Source organism: Schistocerca cancellata, chromosome 3 (assembly GCF_023864275.1).
Source record: "Schistocerca cancellata isolate TAMUIC-IGC-003103 chromosome 3, iqSchCanc2.1, whole genome shotgun sequence".
Lineage (NCBI taxonomy): Eukaryota > Metazoa > Arthropoda > Insecta > Orthoptera > Acrididae > Schistocerca > Schistocerca cancellata.
Genome location: NC_064628.1, coordinates 510,379,387 through 510,404,373, shown reverse-complemented (window position 1 = coordinate 510,404,373; position 24,987 = coordinate 510,379,387). Strand labels below are relative to the sequence as shown.

At 44.0% G+C, this 24,987-nt stretch overlaps 1 protein-coding gene across 1 annotated transcript; it reads right to left on the bottom strand.

The window, feature by feature from the left end:
* Nucleotides 1-12,823: 12,823 nt before the first annotated feature.
* On the bottom strand, nucleotides 12,824-15,651 carry LOC126175293 (cuticle protein 38). Its single transcript, XM_049921958.1, has 2 exons — nucleotides 15,609-15,651; nucleotides 12,824-13,417 (listed from the first exon to the last, which is right to left on the bottom strand). The coding sequence occupies exons 1-2, from the start codon at nucleotides 15,618-15,620 to the stop codon at nucleotides 12,884-12,886; spliced, it is 546 nt and encodes a 181-aa protein (XP_049777915.1). The 5' UTR covers nucleotides 15,621-15,651; the 3' UTR covers nucleotides 12,824-12,883.
* Nucleotides 15,652-24,987: the final 9,336 nt, after the last annotated feature.

The window sequence follows — 24,987 nt, the reverse complement described above, 5'->3', positions numbered from 1 at the left end:
GTTCTGCCGCTACAGGAATCTGATTGATCTCGGTCGAGCTCAATATTTGCCTGCGGCATCCTTAGACTTCAGCCAGGCGTTTGATAGGGTCGATTATTTTTTTCTTACGGCTGTCCTCCATCATGCGGGATACCCATAAACTGTTGTTGAGGTGGTCATACGTCTCCTGTGCTGCACGAAATCTTGGGTGTTGTATAATGGTAGGCTCTCACAGCGTTTGGTGCGAGAGGGATAACGCCCTCACTTGAGAACCATTGTTACGTAGACTACGGCAACGAATGATGGGGGATGTCGCTAGATGGAAACCGATTTTGCTGCACCACCTATGTTGATGATTTGATTTCGAAGTGCCGACGATACCTGGGTGGCGGTTGCGTGCGACCTACAGCGAGGCGTCTGGCAGCTCCCTTAATGTATGTAAATCGAAAGTTATGTATACCGGTGCAGGCCTGCCTGAGGGACCGTTGACTCATTCAGGATGACCGATAACTTAAGGTGCCTTGGAATCTATTTTACGACTGGCCTGTGGCCATCTGCGGCCCTAAATTACAGACGGCTGCTGCAACAGATCAGGTCTGGATTTGTTGAACGTCGCCTCCGCTCCCTTGACCTCATGCAACATACGTGTTATGTCAACACCCACATGGCATCGCATATCCCTCACATGATACAAACTCTTTCTGTCCCGCACTCCACCGGCCTGGGTGGCCGAGCGGTTCTAGGCGCTACAGTCTGGAACCGCGCGACGGCTACGGTCGCAGGTTCGAAACCTGCCTCGGGCATGGATGTATGTGATGTCCTTAGGTTAGGTAGGTTCAAGTAGTTCAAAGTCCTAGGGGACGGATGACTTCATAAGTTAAGTCCCATGGTGCTCAGAGCCATTTGAACCATTTTGTCTCGCACTCCCTGCCTCATCGCATCTTAGGTGCGATGAGTTCCTTTGTTAGCCTCGTTTTCGACGAAGGCAGTCTACACTGAGAAGCAGCTGGCCCGCACCACAATTGATAATGTATAACAGAAGTACCCACACTACAGATGGCGCAATACATGGCAGGCGGTTAACGGCCCATTTCTTGAAACTGCTGCACGCTCCACATGGTCTGTCACTGTCAACGGGAAACAACCAAATCGTTTTCGTCTAAACCAAGTTCACATCGCCGACTTCCCCCGTTTTACGTCATGTGTGCGGTGCCGGACACGAACGATCATCGCTTCGTTTGTGGGCCGGCAGCAGACGTCTGGCGCTTGATCCATAGAATTTTGGCATTCCTCATACGTGCTGCTCATGACCGAATAACAACGCAAACGATATTCTTCCTAGAGAACGTGAACTACCCGCAGAAAGAGGCTAACTCTGTGAACTGGTTCCATGGTCTTGCAATGGACATTTTTTTTGCCACTGGTGAGAAGGGTATTCTCGATTTTTGGGCTTACGCGAACGAACGACATTGCGCCATTGTCCGTAATCAGGCAATACTTTTTTGGCTGCCTTTGAAGTGCTTTCTATGACCCGTCGTGCAGATGGAATGTCCGTGTAATGAGCAATTGATCTGATGCAGTATTTTTGATTTTTTTGTTACTATGATCCCCACCGATATTCCCCGTTATTTCGAAAAGACGTGGATGGATTTCTCCACGGCTACAGGCAGTTTTCGTATACTTCACTCCACGGGTCCGGGAAAAAAAGACTTTTTTCTATACATAAGTTTGCTATCCTCTCCATCGTTTCCTTTCCTCCTTTCTTAGTTTGGGTAGAACTGTTGGGATAGGTGCAGGTAGCGGCCAACGACCGGAATTGGGGTCAAAGTGGCAGTGGCAAATAGGCTCCTTTTGGATAGGTTTCTTTACAATCAGGACAGTGAGGGAGAAAAGTTATATATGAAAAAAACCATTATGCAGTTAGTTTCATACACACGAGGTCTTTTTTTTTTAAGTGGATAAGTGAACCACTAGTGACAAGCGGGACACAGGGACATCCAGTGTCGAGTCCTGGCCCGGCACAAATTTTCATGCGTCACCAACTGGTAATGTCTTAGTACCTAAGGCAGCAAATGTCGGAAAGATTCCGCAATTGGGAATAAATTTCATAAAGATGTAAGATCGTCACCAATGTCTGTTAGTTCAGACATTGTTAAAACTGGAAGCCGTTGGGACGAGGCGCAAGGAAAATTTATGACTTTGGTACATATCGACCATAGGGTTCGAGTTGAAGATTATGAGGCAGCAAAAATCTGTGTAGTAATTGGTGTTAGTAAAAAGAGACTGGGTACTAGTGGTCAGCGTATTTGTAGACTACTCACCTGGTCGGTCGTTAACGGTGTGCAGGTGTGGAAACGCTTGCTAGTAAGAGCTTGGATGGCTACTTCTCTGGCGTCCGCCAAGTTGCGATCGCTCCATCGTCTTCCGTCTGCGCTCCGGTACAGTCCGACGCTGTGCATGCTTCGTGGTTCAAAACGTGCAGGCATTTGAGGATCGCTCATTGTCTTCGCACCTTAGTTTGGGCAACATCTACGCTAATTACTGTGACTACTATGTTACTGTATCTGTTAACTCCAAGCAGTACGCATGACCAGAGTAATATCGATCGGGCGGAGCAGCTGCTAAAGTCCTGTGCTAAGCACCTCGGTAAACTTCATTATTACCTCTGAATTGGCTGCAGTTACACAGCTACAGCTTAACTCGCGCCAATGAGTGTTAGAGGAAACCGATCATGGCAAAAATTGGTTTTTAATTTAGTTTTTTAACTAGAGCCCACCTTCAACATTTGTAATTGCAGTGAAGTGATAGGGAACTCAGCCATTATCAGATACTGTAAATAAGATGAAAAGCAGAAAATGAGAATCAGTAAGCAATTAGTCATCACCCCAAATAAATGAAGAGGTAGATATCATACTGAATGCAGTTTTAATGTACAGTCTCAACTAAAAAAGATGGAAATGATGCGGTCGATTGCTAATTATGTAGCTCACAGTAAAAACGAAAGCACTCGTGACGTTAGTCAACCCTGACATCTACATTTTATTCAAATATTATTTGTAACAAAATCAGATTGTGCCGGACGTAAAATTTGAGTAGTGTTCAACTATAATAATGTAGCAAGCGACGCAAGTTCGACAAATATTAAAAAAATAAAGAAATAAACTGAACAAAAATTAGGCATGACTCATGACTCGTAAAGAAAGGGAACCGTCGTTTAGGTATTTTTGTGTATACTATCTACTATTTCCAGTTCGTATTAAATTTTAGTTACAGATTAAGGCGTGTTCGGCACTTGATTTCATATGCTTCCCCCTCCCATGACTAAGCAGCAACAGCAGACGCACATCTCCAGGCGTGCTGCTGCTCCAGTCACTGATGTTCCCAACATAATGTTAAAGGTAGGTCCTGGGTAGCTTAGGATCATTTGTTAGCGTTAAATTATTTGTCTCTGCCCAGAATTGCACTGTTTTGCCGCAAACTTTTTCACGTAACCGTTGCTATCCACTATAATGATTAATGAAGACACTACTGCTACATGCGTCCGGATTCGTTATAGATCTTTTATAGATGAATTAGATACCGATCAGTTTTTGATCTCGTGGATAGAGTGCCTCTGTCACTTTCATTTGTGAAGGTGCTAGATGTGACTTCAGCTAGATCTTGTCTATGTAAGCTACCTTCTGTCTTGCTGGAATAACTAACCCTGTCCGGAATCGTTACCGCTCTTTTGTGAAAGTTGCAGCCAATACCGGCCGTTACCAAGAGAAAGCCGAGTCTGGACAGTCACATTCTTTCAGGAGACCGAGAGAGGTCGCGCACTGGTAAGCACACCGGACCCGCATTCGTGTGCGTATCTTCTTCCGGCCATCCAGACTGAGGTGGTCCGTGCTTTCGCTAGATCGATTACGATAAATAGCGCAAAGGTTCCTTTAAGGAGGGCACGACTGATTACCTCTCCCATCCGTCCTTCGATCCTGTGCTCCGTCTCTAATTACAGCGTCGTCGACGGAACTCTGTTGCCCTAAAGTGGTTATAACAGAAGCTAAAGGCTCACTTCTATAGGAAATATAAACTCGTCCATCCTGTGCGATCCAGTGCGGTAAGTCGGCAAGGTGGTTTGCCGGTAGACAATCGTCGAAGATAAACGTGAATTTTACTGTTCCACTGTTGAAGCATCGTATCTACAGAAGTGCACAGGAAAAGTATTGAAATATGCTAATAAAAGACTCGGAAAATAAATTATCCAGGCAAAGTGTGAACTGCAGAGATATTAGATTAAGTCATCTGCTACATCTATATATGTACACAGCAATTCACCATGCCGTGTGAGGTGGAGAGTACGTCAGACACCACTGTCTCTTTGCCCCATTCCTTCCCCATTTGCGAGTAACGTATTGGAAGTACGGCTTTTGGTAGGCCATTTTTGTTTTTTGTTATTAAGACATCAGACTTCTGGCAGATTTGATGCGCCCCGCTATGAATTCCTCTCCTGTACCAACCTCTTCATCTCAGAGTAGAACTTACACTCTACATCCACAATTTTTTCCTGGATGTATTCCAATCTCTGTCTTCCTCTGCAGCTTTCACCCTCTACTGCCATGGAAGTTATTCCGTGATGAATATCATTTTGTCCCTTCTTGTGTCACTGTTTTCCACATGTCTCTTTCTTCGCCGATTCTGCGGAGAACGTCCGCATTCCTTACCTTATCAGTCCACCTACTTTTCACCATTCTTCTGTAGCACCACGTGTCAATAGCTTCGGTTCTCTTCTTCTAATTTTCCTACAGTCCATAATTCACAGCCAAACAAAATTGTGCTCCAAAAGAACGTTCTCAGAAATTTCTTCCTCAAATTAAGGGCTATGTTTGATACCTGTAGATATAGGCTATGTTTGATACCAGTACATTTCTCTTTGAATGCCCTCCTTGTCTACGCTAGTGTGTTTTTTATATCCTGCTTGCTTTGTACTTCACGGGTTATTTCGCTTCCAACGTAGGAGAATGCCTTATGATCGTCTACTTCGTCATCACCAATTATGATGTTAAGCTTTTCGCTATTCTCCATTCTGCTACTGCTCATCTTTCTTCGGTTTACCTCAGTTTGTATTTTGCGCTCATTAGACTGTTCATTCTATTCAACACATCCTGTAATTCTTCCTCCTCAGCGAATCTTACGTTAATCTCCTTATATGAGGAACTTGGATCTCACGCTTGAATATTTCTTTTAGCTCCGTCATTGCTTCTTCTATGTAAGGATGAACAATTGGCGCGAAGGACCTGTTTTATATCCTTTTTAGGCGTTCCTGTGAGCTCTTAATTTCTCTGGTCATTTCACGAGATATATAAAATGGAGGTAATATGTGCCTGAACCTATATTGAAAAATATACTCTCGAAATTTTAACAGTATACCTCTCCGTGAGTCAACGTCCGCTACTGGAGTTTGATGAGCTTATCGATAACGCCCTAGCGTTTACTGGACACGATGATACGCTGTGCTCTTCTTTGGATCTGTCATATCTGCCTTCGACCTTACGGAAACGTCATCAGTCATATCGCAGAAAAATGGCAGATCCCCGAGACCACCACGTCTTAACAGCTTGCGTCAGGTCAAGCTTGAACTGATGAAGCTTTCTTATTTGAAGCTGGTGGCCTATTAAATAAGAATCAGTATATTTCGGTCTAAGATCAGACCATCATCGAGTCCACTGTACCAAAGAAGAATCAAAATACGTATGACAAACTGTGTAAAATTAAAGTCTGCAGCTTTACGTGAAAAGATATTAAACGCATCACATCTCATATTAATGTAGAAAAGTGCTTTCAAAAACATCTGAGCTGTGCATTTACATAATTAGTGCAACAGTTATCAGATGTATATTGCTCCAGCTTTAGCAGTAACTTTGTAACGTATATTGTTTGTCCATTGAACCTCATATTGTTTGTATGTGGTACTGTCATTCATGCACTGAAGAGAGTAGATCAAAGCTTATTCAATGGAGACTTTAAGGCATTGCAAAGATACACCAAATACTGATTAGCTCGATCGTCAGCACAACATAGATGCTAACATTACGCATGTTACAAGCACTACATGCACCTAATATGTAACAACATTAATAAATCAATTACAAACCATTTGGATTTCATGGTTACTGTGTAACATTGATGGAAACACAATCACACTTCAATCTAAGCAACACTAAATGTAATACAGCTACCAGTAATACGGATAACATCTCCATGAAGTGTGCTCTCGTTATGGTTGTGCGATTCACGCGCAGTGATACTATTTCCAGAAGATCTGAGGACGGCAACTGGACTCTATCGAAAGCGGTGACTGAGGAAATAAAAACATTTCAACACGCGATCTTGGCTTCAAAAATTCTTATTTATTACCAAATACCAGAGTGTACTCAGCAACATGTGCAACTTATACAGATAACATTGTCATGACATGCAATGTCGACTAAAATCTAAATTATTTATTTTGGTAATGTAGATTATAATTCCAGCTATTTATTTTCGTGAAAATTATTGGTTTGAATATGCTGCTGAAATAGACTGGTACTCTGGAGGCTTAATGTAAAATGTAATGTTGTACAAATGCTCTGTTTAAATGTTGTATGGTAGCACACAACACATTTTTCAGTTAATATACTGTATGACTGTGTGCTGGTACTATGTTCAATATGCAACGTAGTAGAATTGTAGATCTAATGATGATAATCAGTAATAACTATTATAATGATTATTATATGTGGATATGAACCCATTTTCGTAAAAAAAAGAATTTACTTTATTAAATTTTAGTCGAAATTGCATGTCATGACGAGGTTATCTGTATGACTAGTACCTGTATTACTTTTAGTGTGGTCTGTGTTTCTATTAAAGTTGTACAATAACCATAAAATCTAAATGGTTTCTGATTGAATTATTAATGCTGTAACGTAATAGGTGTATTTAGTGCTTGTAATATACGTAATGTTAGCACTTGAGTTGCGCTAACAGTCGAGCTATTCAGTATGTGGCATATCTTTGCAATGCCTTAAAGGCTCTATTGAATAATTCTTGATCTACTCTGTTCAGCGCATGACAATACCACAAACAAACAAACACGTGTGAGGTTAAATGGACAATTAATTTACTTATTTACGCTGCTATTAGTGCTGAGCAATATACATCTGGTAACTGTTATTCCAATTATGCAAATGCAAGGCCGAGATGTTTGACCGATGACCTCGCAGTTTAGTCCCTTTCCCTCTCTTTTAAACCAACCAACCAACCGAGATGTTTTTGTAAGAAATTTTTTACATTAAAATGAAATGTCATCACTTAATGTCTTTTTCACGTAACAGCTGCATACTTTAATGTTATACAGTTTATTGTAGGTGTTTTTGTTCTTCTTAGTACAGTGATTTGGCACTACGCCAAAATCGATCGTCTCTAACAAAATACACTGATACAGGTATGTATTGCACTGTGCAGTTCTCCACAGAAATTTTATATATCATTTCTGTTACAGACAGAACAGTACAATATGTCTATTTCTTTCTGCCTTCTCTAATAGCGTTTAAAGATTGCAGGGAATACCTTAAATAGAAATGAATTATTCCTTATTTAAATATGTAGCACTTGAATAAGATCCTGAAATTCATTTCTGTTACAGAAGAATGTCTGTGAAGTACTTACTTTAAAAGGGAAACCAAGCCATTTCTGCGGTCACTAGATTTACACTACTGGCCATTAAAATTGCTACACCACGAACATGACGTGCTACAGACGCGAAATTTAACCGACAGGAAAAAGATGCTGTGATATGCAAATAATTAGCTTTTCAGAGCATTCACACAATGTTGGGGCCAGTGGCGACACCTACAACGTCCTGACATGAGGAAAGTCTCCAACCGATTTCTCATACACAAACAGCAGTTGACCGGCGTTTCCTGGTGAAACGTTATGTCTCGTGTAAGAAGGAGAAATGCGTACCATCAGGTTTTCGACTTTGAGAAAGGTCGGATTGTAGCCTATCGCGATTGCGTTTTATCGTATCACGACATTGCTGCTCGCTTTAGTCGAGGTCCAACGACTGGTAGCAGAATGTGGAATCGTTGGGTTCAGGATGGTAATACGGAACGCCGTGCTGGATCCCAACGGCCTCGTATCACTAGCAGTCGGGATGACAGGCATCTTATGCGCATGGCTGTAACGGATCCTGCAGCCACGTCTCGATCCCTGAGTCAACAGATGGGGACGTTTTCAAGACAACAACCATCTGCACGAACAGTTCGACGACGTTTTCAGCAGCATGGACTATCAGCTCGGAGACCATGGCTGCGGTTACACTTGACGCTGCATCACAGACAGGAGCGCCTGAGATGGTGTACTCAACGACGAACTTGGGTGCACGAATGGCAAAACGTCATTTTTTCAGATAAATCCAGGTTCTGTTTACAGCATCATGATGGTCGCATCCGTGTCTGGCGACATCGCGGTGAACGCACACTGGAAGCGTATATTCGTCATCACCTGGAGTGATGGTACGGGGTGTCATTGGTTACACGTCTCGGTCACCTCTTGTTCGCATTGACGGCACTTTGAACAGTGGACGTTACATTTCAGATGTATTACGACCCGTGGCTCTACCCTTCATTCAATCCCTGCGAAACCATACATTTCAGCAGGATAATGCACGACTGAATGTTGAAGGTCCTGTACGGGCCTTTCTGGGTACAAAAAAATGTTCGACTGCTGCCCTGGCCAGCACAGTCTCCAGATCTCTCACCAACTGAAAACGCCTGGTCAATGGTGGCCGAGCAATTGGCTCGTCACAATACGCCAGTCACTACTCTTGATAAACTGTGGTATCGTGTCGAAGCTGCATGGGCAGTTGTACCTGCACACACCATCCAAGCACTATTTGACTCAATGTCCAGGCGTATCAAGGCCGTTCTTACGGCCAGAGGTGGTTGTTCTGGGTACTGATTTCTCAGGATCTATGCACCCAAATTGCGTGAAAATGTAATCACATGTCACTTCTGGTATAATATATTTGTCCAATGAATACCCGTTAATATCTGCATTTCTTCTTGGTGTAGCAATTTTAATGGCCAGTAGTGTATATTATTGCTAAAGATTTTGCCAAGAACCGAAACAAACGTAACAGTTATGTTGAGGGAGACGTGGTGGCTCTCGTAGACAAACGTTCTGGGTGCTAGGCAGGGTATAGCCTCACCAACAAGTAGTGACCCCTGCCGCAGCGTCTGGAGGACGGTGCAGCGGTCAGTGTGGCTTTGAGAGGGCGGTGGCTGGCCGGTCGGATCCACGCATGCGCAGTTGCGCTGCGCGGCGCCCAGCGTGGGCCGGACTGGTAAATACGCTGCGCGCCACACCACGCCACACCGCGCCGCGCCGCGGCAGGTTGCGACACGGCCGCAGCTTTCGCGAGGCCATAAGCGTCCAGGTGAGAGGAGTCCGCGCGTTGCGACAGCAAGCGACGCGATACGCTTTTCTGGATAACATGCTGCCGCTTGTCAGGTCAGTTCCGCAACCGGTAGCAGTGTCAGGCCGCCGTATTAAATAAATTGCTATGCCCGCCATCAAACACAAGTCTCGCCGAATCTGTACGGCTTCTTTCTATCAAGTACCAGCCAGTAGTCAAGAGGTTATCTTTCACACTGCTGAGCTGCACCATGCTTCAGTTATGCGAAAAGTAATTTGGACCATTGAAATGTGTTTTCATGGACTGTTTATTACATTTTCATTTTCTGTTTCTTCTTCTTCTTCGTAGAATATCTACTTATAGAAAGGTCTGCTAACTAAAAGTAATTGCTCATCTGAAATTTGTTGGCTATTTCGTTACCTAGGGGAAGAAAGTCGTGTCCTCCTGTGATTATAACTGAAGTGCAGCTACTCATGGTCCAGTGTGGCCTGTAGTTATCGTATGCTAGCGAAACTTAGTAGACATGCCAATGCGTTAACCTGGGACCGACTTACGCCACAAAAGAAATAGTTCCACTTTTGACCACCAGGTGCAAATCATCGTAAGAGAGGATGCTGTTTTAGAAGCGAATAAAGAAGTTTAATTTTACCCAGCCTACCGTCTAACACGAGGAGCACATGATTGGATGATAGGCAACACACATAGCACACAAACTCTGCCACATCTCTAACCAGTCTTAAACGATTCCCAGTGTCGCCGGAAAGTTTAATCAAAGATTTTGTCTCTAACAAAAGTTGTTACCCATGACGTGATGTATAAACCACAGACGTTCGTCGCAAACGCTTTGAAATACCACGTACATAAAACAGCCACGAATGTCCTGTGTTTACTTTTAACTTGTCCTCGTCATCTTCTTTATCGTCCTCCCCCAGTAGCTGAGTGGTCAGCCTGCACGGTAGCTCAGAGGGTTTAGCTACCCTACGTAATAAAAAAAAAACTGAGTAAACGAATCAACGAACAACCTGAACGGGTGTCATCGGACGTCCGCCACGACCAAATTAGACGAACAATATAGAACAAAATGAGAGAAAAGAAAGTGGTCAGCGCAAGAGAACGTCAATCCTAAGGGCCCGGGTTTGATTCCCGGCTGGGTCGGAGATTTTCTCCGCTCCGGGAGTGGGTGTTGTGTTGTACTAATCACCATCACTTCATCCCCATCGACGCGCAAGTCGCCGAAGTGGCGTCAAACCGAAAGACTTGCACCCGGCGAACGGTCTACAACGACGGGAGGCCCTAGTCACACGACATGCCGTCTTCTTTACCACGCACGTTCATCTCCGCTTTCTGGCCGACGTGTTGCGTTTGAATTGCTCTACGGACGGGTTATGATGGAGTTCGATCTTCACCTACCTGGCCGGCCGCGGTGGTCTCGCGGTTAAGGCGCTCAGTCCGGAACCGCGCGACTGCTACGGTCGCAGGTTCGAATCCTGCCTCGGGCTTGGATGTGTGTGATGTCCTTAGGTTAGTTAGGTTTAAGTAGTTCTAAGTTCTAGGGGACTGAAGACCACAGTAGTTGAGTCCCATAGTGCTCAGAGCCATTTGAACCAACCATTTCACCTACCTATCCAAATTCATGAGATGGTTTCGAGTCTAGGGAATTTGTGTGAACTCTGGAGAAACAACAGGGCATTTAATTAGAGAAGTATAGAAACTACCTCAAAACCAGGATCGGGCTATAAGCTGTAGCAGAACGGCGGTCGTTAATCTCTAGCGTGGACCCCGTTAAGGTCTTGCCCGCTGTCCATTCTCCACAAGCAGGTCGCGGCACTGTGTTTTTGTTCGTACGAAAAGGTCATTATCCGGTGTGGCTCACTGTATGTCTTTTACTTCTCTCTGTATATGGATGTTAGGATGAAACAAAGTGTTTTAAGTACTTATACCTTGCGGACTTACTGCATAATTAAGAAATAAATGCTGACGCCATTTTCTCCAAGAGTATTTAATTAATAACGTTTTCAATAAAATAGATGCTTCGTGACTCACAACATGAGAATTAATATGAAACATTGCTGTTCCGAAATAAAAATTTGGCGATACCTAGCTCAGAAATTTACGAAACTTATTACATTATTAAGGTAAAACAAAGGTAGAATAGTCATCGCTGTTAACTGCAATGGATTATCGCTTGAAAAGAATGATAGAATGAAGAGGCGTTTTACTGATTTTATCACGATTGTATTTGTGTCAATCCCAAAAGAAAAGGTCTTGCGCATAGTACGACAACATTTTCGGTAATATGCCGTTGCAGATGAGTTGATTTTCATTAGTGGGGCTAAGGTGCCAACGAAAGATCCCAATAATATTAATTCATCTGTAGTGGTACAGTTCATGAAGAAATATTTTCTGTTCGATAATGCCGGTGGATTTCTTATTGCCAGTCCTGTTTGTCTGCTTCTCTTCTCTACATCTGTTTAAGACAGAAATTGGAATAATAGAACGAATGGCGTTCAATGAGTAACGCAATACATTTTTTCCTCGTCCAGTTTCGGTTGAAAAAATGGGAAATGTATTGCGGAACACCATGGATTATTACCGCTTCAGCCCGAGTAATTCCACGAATTTCCGATAGGTGGCGGTGCTATACGTACCCTTCAAGATGGTGTCTATGACAGAGGTGCGTTCCAGGCAGAGGGGTGTCATTGAGTTCCTTTGGACGGAAAACCAGAGTGTCACAGATATTCACAGGCATTTGCAGAATGTCAGTGAGCACAAGCACCGTGAGTCGTTTAGGCGAGTTGTCTGTCATCGTCATAGCAAGATCGCACGAGCCTGTCCGATCTCCAGCGTGCCGGCCGCCCATACACAACTGTGACTCCCGAAAAATATGGAACATAAGGACACTCTTGTAAGTGAGAAAGTGTGAACATGTCGTTTCTCATGACAACGCAAGGCCTCTCTCAAATCTGTGCACCCGAGCGGAGATCACAAAAGTTCAGTTGACTGTTTCTCCTCATCCACTCTACAGCCCAGGTGTTTCGTCCAGTAAAGGAGCCAGTCCAAGGGAACCAATTCGTGTATGAAGGGGATGTATTGATGCAGCAAGGTGTAGGCTCCAACGTCGACCAGTTGAGTGATACCTTGCCGGCAAACGAGGTCTTCCCAGTAATGTGGCGTAAGACCGTCGCACTGAACGAAGATTATATTGAAAAATAAGATTTTGTAGCAAAAAGAGTTGGGTGTAATATATTGTATTGGAATCCTAAATAAAACCAATCTGCTTTCAGAAAAGGAATATGTTGCATTACTTATTGAATTCCGCTCGTGTATGGCAGTCATCTGATGAATCATTATCATTGCTCATTAATATACTGAAAAGGAAGGTTTCGTGAAAAATAAGAAAACAAATGTTAGCGATTTTAATTAAATATTTATTGGCGTCATCAGACTAATAAATAAATAGTTGACTTAACCGTAGACCTTGGCAACGGGGGCAGCTCCGTAGGCCAGACCACCGTAGCCGTAGCCGATAGCGGGGGCGGCGTAGGCGGCGGGGGCGGCGTAAGCGACGGGGGCGTGGGCGATAGCGGGAGCGGCGAGAACGCGGGCCGTCTGGGAGATCCTGTAGGTGTTAGCCACGGAGGCGGCGGCGGGCACGGCGGCGTGGGCCACGGCCACGGGGGCGGCGGCGGCGTAGCGGGCGTAGCCCAGGGCGGGGGCGGCGGCGATGGCGGGGGCGGCGTAGCCCACGGCGGGGGCGGCGTAGGCGGCGGGAGCGGCGTAGGCAGCGGGAGCGGCCAGGACGCGGGCCGTCTGGGAGATCCTGTAGGTGTTAGCCACGGAGGCGGCGGCGGGGGCCACGGCGTGTGCCACAGCCACGGGGGCGGCCGCGATGGCGGGGGCGGCGTAGCCGACGGCGGGGGCAGCGTAGCCCACGGCGGGGGCGGCGTAGCCTCCCAGGTAGCCGGCCGAGGCGGCGGCGATCAGAGCGGACAGGACGACCTGTGGGAACGAAAGACATCGCGGTTTATCGTATTGCAAATGACGACGCACTCTTCACTGACCGTGGAAGTGGAAAGAAGTCTGTGTTTCACAAAGCATGTGAAGCCTAAAGCCACATTTGTGTATCAAGGTTTTCTTTAGGCTGAACATTGTCACGTTTACACGTGCGAAAAAAAGTTATATCGATTTGGTATCCAGTTTCTTTTCTAGCCTATTCTCAAATGCAAAATGTAAGTCACAAAATCAAAAACCGAATGGCAGGCGAAGAAATATTTGATTTATTCTCAGTTCCCCCGAGAAACGAAAATACGGCAATTCATATTGTGAAGAAGGTGCATTGGAAGATTATATTATGTATATGTTCAATAGTATCATTCATCAGGAGACATCTTCTACATTGCCCGGAAACTGTTGCTGTCCAACACCAAAGGTGTAGTAGCTGTTGTATGCAGGGTATATTAACTGGTGAACAGAAACACACATCTCAACTCTTTACGGAGAAAGAGTATCGTACAAAGTGCTAATTATTTTGTCATCCTCCCAGACAGAGGAATCTGCGTGACACTTTAGCATACAGCAGGATTTGATGATATAAGAGGCGTTCTACAACTGTCTGACAATCAGGAGATGGGAAATATTTCACTGTATCAACGATAACAGGCATTCCGCAAACGTTCCATTATTGCTATATGAACGTGCTACGACTCACTTGGGTATACATGGTTGTTTTTTATTTACTCCTTTCTTACCATTATCTTTTGGGTAGATGAACTAGAAGTTGAAATCCTGATCTGACTCGTAACACGATTGCTTTATAGTCTCATAATTTTCAGCATAAACTTACAATTCAAAGAAATAAACTGGAAGATCATTCTCTAATAGAATGAGTAGTAGAGTATTAAGTATCGCATAGCGTTTTCTAACAGTGATGTGAAATTTATGACTCGCACACTACTCCCTGCGATGTGTAACCTATTACATATTACTGCTTAAGAAATGTACTGTAAGGACGTAGGTGGCTTCCCTAAACGAGTCGAGACCAATATCGGAGTAATTGCTTGAGCTATAGGCATAGTCGTTTTTTCCTCCACCATTCTATAACTGAGCCTATGGCCCATATGTGGCCATATTATTGTCCACTGGATTATAAACTGTTCCCTTCATTCTGCACATACTGTCATCGTTTTTCCGATGGTTTTAAGTTCTGAGCGATGCCTGAATCGCTCTTGGTATGTGTCAGGCTCTTGAGCATCTACTGAAGTATGTGTAAAGTCTCGAGCATATATTATTGTAGCGCAGTAATCAAGAAGACAAGAAACTGTTATTTCGTTACGGACAGTCAAGATAGCGCATATTTCAACAAAAGAGAAGTAATTTTACCCTGACGGATTTTGTAGCTGAACTCCTAGATTTTAAATTTTAGTGGTCCGCGTTTTCAGTGATTGACATGTCGATCGCGCTGACGGATCTCTTTATTCGGCCACAAGATTTAGTGGTGCTTAGTCAAGAGCGTAGCTTCACTGCAGATCAGTAAGTGATTTTCAGTTGCCTCGTCCATGAATTTTACTTCAGCAGTTAGTGGTTAACAGCTTAGAGTCCGGGATGAATGCTTCTAGCAGTCTATACTGCAGTTTCTTTGAACTGGAGCAGTGCTTTCCTAGCCACGACCCGATTGTGAATGGTATGCCTTGCCCTATATTTGAACTGATTGCCCAGCTTATAGTTTAATTTAGTCTGCGAACCACAGAGGTGATAAGGTTTTTACACGTTTAAAAATGATTACGAAAGGTGAAAGAAGCGGTAAATGAGGGGTAAAATCCCAGGATCGTCTGGAAACTGAAACATAAAAACTAGGATTAGTACTCTGACACTTATTTACCTAGCCGCGGAATTTTACCAATTTTTTTATTACGAGAGGTACATTGGACAGGCTGGCGTTATCGTGGTCCATACTCTGTCTCAAGTAAGTAAACTGAGGTAACTGAAGCTAGTACGGGCGGCGTCACAGTAACTACGGCCTACATAATCGTAACGCACAGCCTTCATGTCATACGGGACCAAGTCACGATTAGGAAAACTACTATCCGCTTGATACTGCACTGCACTATTAACGGTATAGTATTAAGAGATTTGTGAAGAAGAAGTAGGATTATTTAATCCTTAGAGACCAGCAAACATGCTCCGTACTCACCAGCTTGTACATGTTGGTTGGTTGGGTGGTTGCGTTCGGTCTGCTGTGGTGATCGAATGTGCCGTTGAGGAGACGAGGCGGCGTTTTATAGGGTCGAATGGCGGCCAAGGGCGGCCACACCTGCTCCAATAGGCCCCCCGCACCGATTTGGCAACCGCAAAATAGGAGGCGGGGCGCCGGGCAGCGGGCAGCGGGCAGCTGGTGCCAGCCGGGCCGCCACACGCCGAGACACCGGGCCGGTCAGAACACTGTGCTCGCCGCACCCACTCGCGCCGCTGAGGGCTTCCGTGCGTCGTTGTAGTAATGGACCCGTCGCATACTACTGTAAGTATCAGATACTGATACTGATTGCAGTATGCGAAATTAGCTACGGGGAAAGATTATGGCAGCACAGGAGAGAAAACGGGAAACTGTAGTGTCAGCGGCTGTCGTCAATATACAGGGTGGCGCACGAAATGTGTTACCATTTGTTTCTTTCACAGTTTACGACGCACATTAGATATCCCGCTGGGATCTCTACAGCAGTACCAGCAGAGCTTGGAAAAACAAATGAGTTACGAAATGACGTGTAATTCACGATACTGCCGCTAGGAGACTAGTAAGCAGCAATCGCTGACAATGGAAGACTGACGACACAGCAACGATCGGCAATTGTGTTACTTTTTCATGAAACGAAAAGCCTTGTTGTGACTCAGAGGCGTTTTCGACAACAGTTTAACACACGATGGGTCCCTTTCAAGAAGACCATCCACAAGTTGTACGATAAATTTGTACACGAAGGAACAGTATTGGAAGCGAAGCGACCTCGGCCTGAGCCTGTTTGTTCGCCGGAGAATATGGAAGCGGTACGAGTTGCTGTACAGAGAAGTCCCGCGAAATCGTGTAGAAAGGCAGCAGTGCAACTGGGAATATCCAGACGCTCCGTTCAACGCATTCTTAAAAGTGACCTCCATATGTACACGTACAAGATGACCTGTGCACAGAAGCTCACTGAAGAACACAAGCAGCAGAGGCTGCTGCTTGCTCAATGGGTGGAGGATAGGGAAGAAACTCTCAACAACGTTTGGTTTTCAGACGAGGCGCATTTCCATTTAGACGGTGTGACTAACAAACAAAATGTACGCTTTTGGGCCACTGAAAATCCACAAGTGTTTCATGAACGACAACATTATCTTCCGAGGATTACAGCGTGGGCAACAATTTCCAGTCACGGACTTATTGGACCCTTTTTCTTTGAAGAAACTGTGAACAGCGAGCGTTATTGAGCATGCTTCGCAATAACTTCGTTCCACAGCTTCTTGCTACTGCCTTGCCCTTCAACACGCAGTGCTTCGTGCAAGATGGAGCAAGGCCACATACTGCAAACATTGTGTTGGAGTTTTTACACAAGCAATTCGACATGCGGATCATTCCACTCAGGTTTCCAGGTCGCTTCCATGACGGACAAAATTGGCTCCCCAGTAGTCGAGACCTCAAACCATGTGACTTTTTTCTTTTGGGGGAAACTAGATAAATATCAGTCATTTACGAAAAACCTGTAATACAGATTCTTGACTATTGATCATGAGTTCAGGACACTTACTATGTTGCAATAGTAGAAGAGGCAGACAAGATCGAACGAAGAGCAGCACGTTTTTCAATGAGACCGCTTAGCAAGCGCGAAGGTTTGGGGAAGAGATTTAACTAATTCCACTGGTAGACGCTACAAGAGAGACATTGTGTGTCACAGAGATGTTTACAACTTGAATTCCACTGTGTACCTATTCTAAGTGTAGTCGGGTGCCAAATTACATCTTCTCACAATGGCTAGAAAATCAGAGAAATTAGAACTTGTATAGAGTCTTATCTTCATCCGAACGTATCGTGATCACTTTTAATATAACGAAGGGAGACTCTGTCTTAGTTGCCTTTTGGTTTATGGAGATTACTGCTTTCCGCCCTTCTTACATGTCCTCTTCCGATCCATATGTAATTGCTGCATACCGCAATTCATCAGCAACGAGGTATTCCGTTAAAACTACAAAATTTGTGAGAATTTGCACAACTTCTGTGGTTTAAATCACCCAGCTGTTGAATTATAGCCCGTATTAATTAGATTTGCATCTAGACTTGAACTGTGACAAGAGACGAAAGCACCAATCTGAGTGGACATAAAAAGCACACAGTTATGGTACGAGTATACTGGCTGCATCGAAGTATGTAGCATTAATTTGAGAAATAAGACACAGTGGTATGTGATGTGTCCAAGGTGACGTTTACCGCTGTCTATAGTTCATGACTGGTTGTCGAACACGGGCCAGTACTCGTACCAGATTGGAGAGAGGTATCTAATGTACCGTGCAACATGATGCAGTGAGGGGGAGCCTATAGAATAAGCAAGTAAATATTTCACATCTGATATTAACATTGAGTATAGATTTAAGTGTCAGGAAGTCGTTTCTGAAAGTGTTTGTATGGAGTGTGGCCATATATGGAAGTGGAACGTGGACGATAAATGGTTTGCATAAGAAGAGAATAGAATCTTTCGAAATGTGGTGCTACAGAAGAATGCTGAAGATTAGATGGGTAGATCAGATAACTAATGAGGAGGTACTGAGTAGAATTAGGGAGAAGAGAAATTTGTGGCACACCTTGACTAGAAGAAGGGATCGGTTGGTAGGGCATCTTCTGAGGCATCAGGGGATCACCAATTTAGTATTGGAGAGCATCGTGGAGGGTAAAACTCGTAGAGGGAGACCAAGAGATGAATACACCAAGCAGATTCAGAAGGATGTAGGTTGCAGTAGGTACTGGGAGATGAAGAAGCTTGCACAGGATAGAGTAGCGTGGAGAGCTGCATCAAACCAGTCTCTGGACTGAAGACCATAACATCATCATCCTACTCTGAAGACATAAATCACCAGGACAGAAACATAAGAGCAACTGGATTTTAAAGCCTTTTTTGTATTCGAGCACAAGAAAGGAAATTCCTGAGAACAGTACAACTTTTCACGATAGAAAACAGACTATGAAATCACGAAATTAGAGAGTAACTAAAAAATCTTAGTCTAAATAATAAAATTTTACATGCAACGCATTCGCAGTTGCGAACAGAATCAACCATCAGCTGTATAATGGAATGAAGACTAAGAAAACTCGTGCCGGACTGGAATCGAACCTGGATTTCCTGCTCTACGCGAGCGGTCGCCTATCGCATTGGCTATCCGCGCAGAACTCACGGCCAGGTCCAAACTTCCGTATGTCGTCGTCCCTGCGTCACAACCTGTACTCGTACACACATTATTTAGTTATTGTACAGGGAGGAGTGGGGGAGGGGGGACACACACATTTTAATTGAAAGTCGCTGCCTAGGTAAACACGATATTGCAATGCCTGTGTTGTTAAGAAGAACGGTGGGATGCACGTACGAAACAACATTGCTTCTTTCTTCTTAGCAACCGGCCTGCAATATCAGATAAAGTTCTAGATTATAGAAGAAAATTGAACGAACACCTAGAAAGAGTGGAGGATGAAAGACTCCCCTAAGGGCTAGAAATTATTAGTTCCAGTGAACAAGAGAGAGCAGAAGGTTCCGCCAAAGATGGGTACCGTAACAAGCAAGTTTGCCTAATACCTAAACTTAAGCAGAAGAAGATAATTTACATGTACGTCTACACAGATATTCAACAAACCACTGATGGTGTGTGGCGGAGGGTATCCAGCACCACTATTAGTCATTACATTTCCTGTTCCACCCTCTAAGAGAGCGAGAGATAAACGACAGTCTATGTGCCTCCGTGTGAGCCCTAATTTCTCGAATCTTAGCTTCGTGGTCTTTACGCACTATGTGTGTTGGCGGCTGTAGAATCGTTCCGCAGTCAACTACAAATGCCGGTTCTCTAAATTTTCTCAATAGTGTTTCTCGAAAAGAACGTCGCCTTCCCTCCAGGGATTCCGTTTTGAGTCCCCGAAGAATCTCGGTAACACCTGTTGTTCGAAACTTCTGGTAACAAATCTGGCAGTTAGCCTCTGAATTGCTTCAGTGTCTTCCTTCAGTCTCACCTCTTACGGATCCCAAACACTTGAGCAGTAGTCAAGAATAGGTCGCAGCAACGTCCTATATGCGATCTCCTTTACAGGTGATCCACTCTTTCCTAAAATTCTCCCAGTAAACCGAAGTCGAGCATTCACCTTCCGTACCAAGTTCTCACATTCTCATTCTATTTCATGTCGCTTTGGAACGTTAAACCTCGATACTTAAACGACTTGACTGTGTCAAGCAGGACGCTAGTAATACTGAAACCGAACATTACAGGTTCGTTCTTCCTACTCATCTGCATTAACTTAAGTTTTTCTGCATTTAGAGCTAGCTGCCATTCATCACGCCAACTAGAAATTTTATCTAGGTCATCTTGTATGTTCCTAAAGTCAGTCAACTTCGCCACCCTCCCGTACACTACAGCATCATCAGCAAACAGCCGCAAATTTTTGCCGACCCTGCCATAAAATCATTTATTTATACAGACAAGAACAGCAATTCTATCACACTTCTCTGGGGCACCCCTGACGATACCCTTGTCTCTGATGAACATTCGCCATCGAGGGCAGCATACTGTGTTCTATTACTTAAGAAGTCTTCAAGCCACTCACATATCTGTGACCTTATTCCATATGCTCGTACTTTCGTTAACAGCCTGCAATGGGGCACCGTGTCAAATGCTTTCCAGAAATATAGAAATATGGAATCTGCCTGTTGCCCTTCATCCATAGTTCACAGTATATCACGTGAGAAAAGGGCAAGCTGAGTTTCGCACGAGCGACGCTTTCTAAGACCCTGTTGATTCGTGGACGTAAGCTTCTCAGTCTCAAGAAAGTTTATCATATTCGAACTAAGAATATGTTCAAGGATTTTGAGGCAAAACGTAGTTAGGGCTATTGGTCTGTAATTTTGCATGTCCGTTCTTCTACCCTTCTTACATACTGGAGTCACCTGCGCTTTTTTCCAGTCGCTCGGGACTTTGTGCTGAGCGAGAGATTGACAGTAAATGCAAGCTAGGTAAGGGACCAATGCCGTAGACTTCTCTTTGTAAACCCGAATTGGGATTAGATCCGCACCTGCTGATTTATTTGTTTTCAAATCTTACACTTATTTCTTCACGCCAGGTACGCTTATTGATACGTCGTCCGTGCGGCAGTCTGTCGAAAGCCAAATGATGGCATGCTGTATGATTCTCCAGTATGAATGATTTTTTGGACGTGAAATTTAAAGTTTCGATTTTCGTTTTGCTATCCTCAATTGCCACACCGGACTGGTTAGCAAGGGACTGAGTGGAAGCTTTGACCCGCTTAGCGATTTAAATTGGTAAGGTGCTCGACGAAGAGTCATTCGCACAATAGAGTTTAAGGATGGGGTGTATCGTGTTGGACAAGATTCATTCATAAGAACTTGTCAACTACCCCGTGAAATCATGAAGACCACAAAAATAACAACCTTCACTACGCTTTATTTTTGATCGCAGGAGTTGGGGTACCCTATATCAATCATGAAAGGTTTTGCTACACTTTTCGCGAAGAAACCGCATTACTTGGGAAACAGGCCCTTGATTTTTTTCCAAAACCGAACTCATTGACATAAAGCTCAAATGCGACCAACCAATCTTGGACAATTACTGCCGTATGAGCGGCTTTATAATCCTCCTGAAACATGCAGTCCACAACGAGAACAGTGTCTGCATCGCGTCGTTGATGAGCTCATACTAATGTTCCTTTAGAATGGAACCATTCTACCTCGATTAAGGGAAAAATACGGCTGCTAAAGTTTCACAGAACAAGCACCACAGTTCACATTTATAAGAAGACAGAATTGTTCGCCTAGTCTGGTGTTCACCATGCCTAAATACGACCTGGGATTCGGAAGTCTGTGAAAGTAGTTCAGGTTTTGTGCTCCCTGCACTACTAAAACCTTTTTTTGACCTTTGAACTGACCTAGTGTACGAAATATTCGACTGTAGAAGCGTTATCGGTGAGTGTACTGTTTATAAAGTCACCGAACAAAATTTTAGTAGTACCCTTAAAAGTGCACACTAGTCACTGTAGATTATTTACAAATGCTATCAGGCAATCATGTGACCCTCCACCACTGACGTATTTCATGACAGCCAAAGGATGTGTAAGAATGAGTCGGTTGTGCGGTATTAAATGGGTCGACGTGACGGAGAAGTGCTCGGATGTCCCATCGTCTCACCGTGAATGAACTTTACATATTTGTTATTCTGTAGGCACGAACTGGCCGACAGGTGTACAAGGAACGGTGCATCAGTCACAGCCCTGGAACACGCCGTACGAACAGTGGTCGCAAAAAAATCCTAAATGACAGGGATCAGAGGCGAGTTTCACTTCCCGTCAATAACACTCAGTTTCAGACCCGACAGCATGTGTACAATTCAGCATAATGAGTGAATACATGCTCGATGTCTTCTACTGTGAAAGGTGTTTTTCATTTAATTATGTTTAGTGAATCAAGATGTGTACAATTCTGCAAGTGTGGTCCAGTCACTGCACCACTGCACCTGCCAGCAAGATTGTATCGGACGAACAAGCCTCGGTTAGCTCGATCTGGACGTACGCTTATTCCACAGCATAATAGTTCTAAGAATATCTCTCAATTAATGATTATCTGATAATGCTCTAAAATGGCGAAACGCGCCTTAAAGCAAAATTTTTGCAACTAAGACTATTTTATTCAAGAAGAGTTTATTTCAACATTCTCGGCGGCAGAGTTTTTTGCTTTTGTTCAACAACTTCACGAGTATGCTGTGGTTACTTTCGTCTTCCACGATGACAACAGCAATGTTCACCATGCTACATGCATACGCTCCTGGTTTGACGAAGACTCGAGTACTGTGTCGTTTCTCCCATAATCTGATAAATTACTATTTATAAAGTCCATAGAAAATGAAAAAAGTGTTTGTTTTAGTATACAGTCGCAATTTATTTATTTTGCATACTGAGCAACTCGACGGCAGTTTAGAACTCCGGGCTTATGTCTCTCTAATGTCGTGGTTGTGGCATACAATTTCTGTTTCTCGACAGCGCCTCCATCTTTTTACGTTTCTGTTCCGGTTGTTAGTATTTCCTGATTTTCCGGCTCACTTTTACTTTATCGACACCTCAGCACATCAATGTTTGTATTTCGGTTTGACTGTTTACAAATAAGATGTACCAGACTTTCTGATCCATAGTATTTCAGATTACGTGGTTCTTCGTTCTTCAATAACAGCAGATCCTAGTGTCCAAGTTATTTCATTCTTTTACTAATGGTTTACCTGACAATGATTTAAACTAAGCAGGCCTCGGTGGCCGAGTGGTTCTAGGCGCTTCAGTCCGGAACCGCGCGACTGCTACGGTCGCATGTTCGAGCCTGCCTAGGGCATGGAATGTGTGATGTCCTTAGGTTAGTTAGGTTTGAGTAGTTCTAAGTTCTAGGGAACTGTTGGCCTCCCGTAGTGCTCAGAGCCATTTGAACCATTTTTTAATTCAAACTAATTATTTATTAATGATTCTCAGCTTTCTTTAGCGTCTGTGACACGACGTTCTTCTGCTGCTAATTTGTTGACAATCTGACGGCAAATTGACGACTGACTTACGTGATACGAATCGGAAGTCAAATTTGCCGCTAGATTCAGCTGGACGTACACACTGGTTGTACAGGGTGACAGTTACTGAACTATATGAAATAAAATCGCCATAACTTCTGAACGGTTTGATAAGGACGTTCAAACTGCACGGTTGGCCGTGGGGCGTGATGGGAATTCGTATGCGAATATGGTTTGGTTTAGCAACGAAGCCCACTTTTATTTTGAAGGGTTCGTCAATAAGCAAAATTGGTACATTTGGTGTCAGAGAATCCGTATTTCGTGGTCGAAAGGTCTCTTCACCTTCAACGGGTGACTGTGTGGTGTGCAATGTCCTATGACGGAATGATTGGTGCGATAATCCTTGATAGCACGGTGACCGCCGAACGGTAAGTGAAGGTTTTGGAAGATGATTTCATCCCCATTAGCCACAGTGACACTGATTTCGACAAGATGTGGTTCATACAAGACAGAGCTCGACTCCATCGAAACAGGAGAGTGTTTGATGTCCTGGAATAGCACTTTGGGGACTGCATTCTGGCTCTGAGGTACCCAGAGGCCACTGGCATGGGCCTCGATTGGCCACCATATTCTTCGGATCTGAACACATGGCGACCACTTTTTGTTGGGCTATATTAAAGACCATGAGTACAGCAATAAATACAAAACTATTGTCGAGCTGAGAACAGCCATTCAGGACGCCATCGACAGCATCGATGTTCCGACCCTTCAGCGGGCCATGCAGAACTTCGCTATTCGTCTGCGCCATATCATCGTCAATGATGTCAGAACATGTCGTAACATAGATCCTAATATCTGTAGTGATGTTTACATGTCGGATAAAGTGTGTGAACGCCATAGTTAGTAACTTATTTACGTTTTTTTCATATAGTTCAATAATTGTCACCCTGTACATAACCTATCGTAAAGGACTTTTTTTGTCAATGGTAGAACCATAAAAATAGTGGTGCGCTGCATAATAATGTTATGAAGCATCAAGGTTAAATAACACTATATTTAGACTTCCATAGTTCCGTAGTAACCAGACCATCATACCTACTGGGTGTATTTAAAAGCCTCAAAGCACGAATTTTTAGTTTGATATTGTTCAACTCGAATATTGCTTGTAGTACAGTTCGTGAGAAAATGCTTGATGTGTTAGTGTTATTTTGCGGTGTAGAGTTCACGAGCATTCCCTACGCTGTAGTGTTACTAGCCGCCAAGAATCACGAGTGTTCGATCCTGTCAAAGTACAAGCACGTGTCTCATGGGAGGAATACCGTGGCACCATAGACGCTAAGCGAAACAGCTATTGGCTAGTGCGTGCTGCTGTTTATTGACGATGTACGCTTTTGATTAGCTGTCATTTTTCATGCTGAGAATTTTAGTATTTATCTGGAAATACGTAAAGTCTTCTAACGACAGCACTTTACAAGATGTATGGTCTACAATTATTCGCAGTATGTGCCCTATAAATTGTTAATAACAGCAGTAATGAACTTCTGAGTGTGCTATTAACAGCAATAAGCACGAAAGAAACGCTCTGAGCACTATGGGACTTAACATCTATGATCATCAGTCCGCTAGAACTTAGAACTACTTAAACCTAACTAACCTAAGGACAGCACACAACACCCAGTCATCACGAGGCAGAGAAAATCCCTGACCCCGCCGGGAATCGAACCCGGGAACCCGGGCGTGGGAAGCGAGAACGCTACCGCACGACCACGAGCTGCGGACATGAAAGAAAGTTCCAGCGTGAAACA